At 62.1% G+C, this 4,931-nt stretch overlaps 1 protein-coding gene across 1 annotated transcript; it reads left to right on the top strand.

The window, feature by feature from the left end:
- The first annotated feature begins 1,732 nt into the window (after positions 1 to 1,732).
- Positions 1,733 to 3,994, top strand: NPW (neuropeptide W). The gene is made up of 2 exons (XM_076351251.1): positions 1,733 to 2,143; positions 3,606 to 3,994. Exons 1-2 carry the CDS (start codon positions 1,733 to 1,735, stop codon positions 3,639 to 3,641), a joined length of 447 nt encoding a protein of 148 aa, XP_076207366.1. The 3' UTR covers positions 3,642 to 3,994.
- Positions 3,995 to 4,931: the final 937 nt, after the last annotated feature.

The following is a 4,931-nucleotide window of genomic DNA, read 5'->3' as shown; positions in this document are numbered from 1 at the left end:
ATTATTTAGTCATAGTTCAGTGTATAAAGCCAAGACCTTGGCTAATAAACAAGAGGAACTGGAATTGCTCCCTGATGAGCATAAATTTGACCTGCTTGGATATATTAAGGAATCTGGGGGAAAAAGTCACCTGACTGGAATGGCAAAATTCACGGTAATATCCTATTTAAGAACTGAGTTGCAGAAGAGGAGGGGAAGCAGCCTGACAAATCCACTGCAAATGGTCTTGAGCACTTCGCTGCAGGAGAAAGTGCAAAGCGGCTGCTCGCTCCTGTCCGCTGCAGGCTCCCGAATCGCAGGGGGGAGCACAACGACCAGCTCCTCGCACCCCTCCAAAATATCTACGGGCAAAGCATTGAGTGGCCACAAGATTTCGATCCAGGCAACATAAAGGGGCTCTCAGCAGGAGGCAGCAGGGATGGTGTTACCGAATCCCCAATCCTCCCCTTCGTTAAGAAGTGGCACCAGAGGGGCGTTGGAAGGGGCTGGAAATACCAGGTCCTGTAAATGCTCTGGATTACGAAGGCGGTAGGCTTCGGTGAGAGGAAGACAGGTTGGCAGGCGTCCCATGGGAATCAGGTATTCGTCTCCTGGGTCATCTTTTTTTTCCTAAAGAAGAGATGGAAGAGCAGGAGTCACTCACTGAAGTAGCTGTTCGGGTAGGAAGGCCGGCAGCTGGCTGTTTTTAACCGTGATGGAGAAGTGACCAAGAGCAGACAGGGATCCCGGGGGTAGCATTCGTGGGGGCCTGAGCTGGGCACAAGCACAGCAGCCGTCTGAGCCCCCCGCACGGGTTCGGCGTCTCATCTCTTCCCATCGCTTTACACCTCTTAAGCAGTCGTGACTTTGCCCTGCACGGAGGCAAGTTCATGGGCGCTAGGACCCCCGAACTGCGGGTGGGATGTTAGTTTGAGCTGAGCGGGTGAAATCCGGGTCTCACCGCTTCGTGGGAGCTGTGAAGGTGGAGAGGAGCCAGGTGAGCTCTGCACAGCAGGACAGCCGTGCTCCCTGGGACGTGTGGGCCCTCTGCTCCCCGCCAGCAGCAGCACCGTCTCTGCACCGCGGCAGGTAACCAAAGCAGGGCTTCAGTCCACCCAGACTGAAGTTCCAGGGGGGGTGCCGGTCCCCTCTGAGGGTCCTCACTTGCAGTGGGTTTATAACATCTCTCTACCTCCAGCAGTAAATCCTGCTGCTGTCGAGCAGGTCCCGAGGGGCCGGGGAGGATGCTGGGCTGCGGGGAGGTTTGTGGGGCTGCAGGGGGATGCTCAGTGCTGCGGGGGGATGCTTAGGGCCACGGGGAAGATGCTCGGGGCTGCAAAGGGGACCACGGGCGGGTTGCTTGGGCCATGAGGAGGACGAGGAGGATGGGTTGCAAGGAGGATGCACGGGGCTGCAGGGGAGATGCTCGGGGCGGCAAAGGGGGTGCTCGGGGCTGCAGGGGGGATGCTGGAGGGCGGGAGGGCCGCTCGGGGCCACGGGGCGGATGCCGGCGTCCCGGGGGGAGGTTGCAGGGGGAGGGCGGGGGGGGCCGCCGGAGGCGGCAGGTAGGAGGCGCGGGGGGCCGGGGCTGGCAGCGGGGCGGCCGGGGGCTGCCGGGGCGGAGCCGCGGGGTGCCCCTCCCGACGGCGGTATAAACCGGCGGGGCGCGGGAGCGGGGCAGCCTTCGCTGGGGCGCCCGGGGCCGGGGCGCACCCCTGCCCGCACCCTGCCTGCAGCCTGCCCGCCCGGCGCGATGGCGAGGGGGCAGCTGTCGGGGGGCGCCTGGGGGGCCCTGGTGCTGCTGGGGCTGATGCTGCCGGCGGCGCCGGCGGGCGCCTGGTACAAGCACGTCGCCAGCCCCCGGTACCACACGGTGGGGCGCGCCTCGGGGCTGCTCATGGGCGTCCGCCGCTCCCCCTACCTCTGGCGCCGGGAGCTGCCGGCCGAGCCCCCGCGCCGCCCCGGGGGAGCCGCGCCCGCCGCCGCCCCCCCGCCGCCCCCGGGCCGCCCCGCCGGGGAGACCCCGCCGCCCGCCCCGCCGCCGCCGCCGCCGCCGCCGCCCGGCCCCGGCCGCCTCCTGCAGCGCCTGCTCCGGCGGGGCTGGGGCTGGGGCGGCCCCCGCCCGGCCCCCGCCCGGCCCCCGCCCGGCCCCCGCGAAGCTCAGGTAACCCCGCGGCCGCGCCGGGGCCCCGACGGGCGGGCGGGGGGGCGGTGGAGCCCGGGGGGGTGTCGCCGGGGCCGGGGGGGGGGGGGGGGGGGCACGGTCTCTCCGCAGCGCCCCAGGATGCTTGAGGGGTGCCGCCCGTGCCTGGGGTGCCGGAGTCTTGCCGCGGTCTGTCTGCGGCACCCTGGGGTGCTGGGGGGAGTTTCACCAGGTAACGGGGGGTGCACGGAGCCGTGGAGGGGTTTCACCAGGTAACGGGGGGTGCACGGAGCCTTGCTGCGGTCTCCCATCCCGCAGGCAGCGGGGTTTCGGGGTGCCCCAAGCAGAGAGCTGGGCTGCCCCATGGCATCACCCCGATGCGGGGAGCTGCCCCCTGACACCCACACCGCCTTCTGCACCCCGGCCCCGGCCCCGGCTGGGCTGGGAGGGTGTGGGGGAGCGAGGAGAGCCCTGACCCTGCGGGACAGCCCGCGTCCCGGGGGTTTACAGCCCCGTCACCGCTGCGTGAGTGCGACTGCACAAGTTGAGTCTCTGCCGCATTTTTGAACTTGAACCACAAGGTTTGTTGCACCCAGCAAAGCGGGACGGGAGGAGGGGGCAGCCGTTCCTCCTCCCCGTGGGACGTGTTTGGAGGAGCTGCACTTTGGCTTTAGGGCAGAAAAAGGAGCCGGATGATTTCTGTGCCCCCTGTTTGGTGCATCACAAACCTGCACCCTGTGGGACCGAGCTGCCAGTGCCGGGAGGGGTGTCCGCGGGGCCGGCAGGCCGGCGATGCCGAGGCGCTCCCGGCGTGGCCCCTCCGCAGGACCCCTCTCCCTGCCCGCTCGGGCTCAGCCAAGCTGCATGGGACTGGCCCGGGGCTGGTCCCAGACATTAAATCTCTTTCCTCTTATGTAAAGCTGGAGCCAACATCCAGCTGAAATCCACGGAGGCTTTTAGCTGTTGGATCAGCCCCTGAAACACGTAGCTGTATTCCTGCCCCCCTTCCTTTTTTGGAGGAAATCTGGGATTAGTATCTTTTTGGGAAAGGCCAGACAGGTCAGCTCAGCCCTGCCTTACGTCTGCGCTGTCCCGTTACCTCCCGCAGCCTGGCTGTGCACGGGCAGAGCAGTCCCGGGTACCGCGGTTGGGGCTCTGGACCTGTGTACGCGCGTGCATCCCTCTGATTTCACAGCAAAATTTCCACAGGAGCCTTGCGGGCAGGTCCGAGCCCGGTATTTGAGTGTCTGCGTGGGGTTTATCTGCGTGCACAGTGGCAGAAAAGGGAGTCTGCAGTCACCGCGGGTCGGATCTGAGCCCCCAGAGAGTATTTCATGAATATCGCGAATGCAGCGTTGGTTTAAGCGCTGTACAGGGGGGAAATGCGGTCCCACGTGGGGAGGGAGGTGGTGGTGGGGCTCGGGTGTGCAGCCTGACGCTCAGGTGAGGCTCCGAAATAACCCGGCCCCTCTTCTCCTTTCAGCTTCTCCCGCTTGAAGACATGGCTCTGATCCGCTGAAGGGGCCCAGCAGAGATGCTTCAAGCGCCGGAGGAGCATCGACTGCCCGAGGTGGAAACCGTTCACCCTAGCTGGCGAGGAAGAGTCTCATCGGCGGATCTCCTGGTACTCTGACCTCTCTGAAACCATATAGACAATTGCATTCCAAAAAATCTGATTTTTCGTGGCCGCTGTCCAGACGCAGTGGTAAATTCATCTTGTTTTCAGGTCAACCTAGTCCTATAAACTTGGGGAGAAATAAACAGGGAAGATATTTATTTTTGTTTATTTTTTTTAGATTTCTGTTTGCAATATGATACAAACATGTACTGTTTGCTTCCTAGGAACCTGCCCTCATTAAAATGAGAATTGATCAAAGGAAACTTTGGCTTCAGTGTGCTGTTGTATTTTTTTTTTTTTTTAAAAGCAAAACCTGGTACGGCTCCACACGGGTCGCGTCACTCCCAGATTTTTCTGACATGATTTAACTCCTTGACACAATTTGTTCTGTAGCTTTACAGTAAATCTCTTTTACTGCCCGTCGGGGAGTTACTGCCAGGCTAAGTGTCAATTAAGATGGCGAAGTTAGAAATCTTTCCTGGACTGGGCTGAACAAAAGCTCTGCGAGTCCTCACTGCTCTAGTTGTTTATGTGCCTGCTTAGAGCTTAATTTTATATATGTCTCTGCTGATGAAAATAAATGTTATTCCCCATTAAAACAGGGAGAAGCCTCGGGGCCGGGCAGGAGCGCTCGGTGAAGGTGTGCTGGAGCGGGTGGGATCTGGGCTCTAGAGAAAACTGAGGTTTGGGGTGCTGAGTCCGGCTCCCATGAATTGCTGAGCTCTCGCCCGCCAGCGCTGGTGCATTTTGCAGGAAATCTGGCAAAAAGAGACGTTTCCACCCCTCTTGCATGAACCGCCTGCTCCTGCCAAGCCCCCGTGGCCGACCGTGGAGCGGGGACAGCAGGGTTTGTGCTGGCTTTGGTTCAGATCTGAAAGGAAAAACCCCTCGCGGTGCTTGTCGGGGGAGCCGGGCGCGCGCCGATCCCTGCCTGCCGCGCTGCCCCTTCCACCCGGGGGGCTGCCGTCACCCCTCGCCGGCTCTCGGGGAGGATTTCAGGTGCTGTAACATGTGAAGGATCGTTCCCTCCCAGTTTATTCGCAACCGGTTTCTCCGCTGTGTCCCCTCTCCCTTCCCCCCCATGATTTTCCAATTTCTGCTCTTCGTTAGCGCAGCGCGGTGCTCGGATGGGCCAAATGAGACATGATTGCCAATAACCCATTAGGCAGCTGCACTTGAAAAGGGCCGTAC

Source organism: Aptenodytes patagonicus, chromosome 13, assembly GCF_965638725.1.
Source record: "Aptenodytes patagonicus chromosome 13, bAptPat1.pri.cur, whole genome shotgun sequence".
NCBI classification, from domain to species: domain Eukaryota; kingdom Metazoa; phylum Chordata; class Aves; order Sphenisciformes; family Spheniscidae; genus Aptenodytes; species Aptenodytes patagonicus.
The sequence above is the reverse complement of the archived record's forward strand: the minus strand, read 5'-3'. Positions and strand labels throughout refer to the sequence as shown.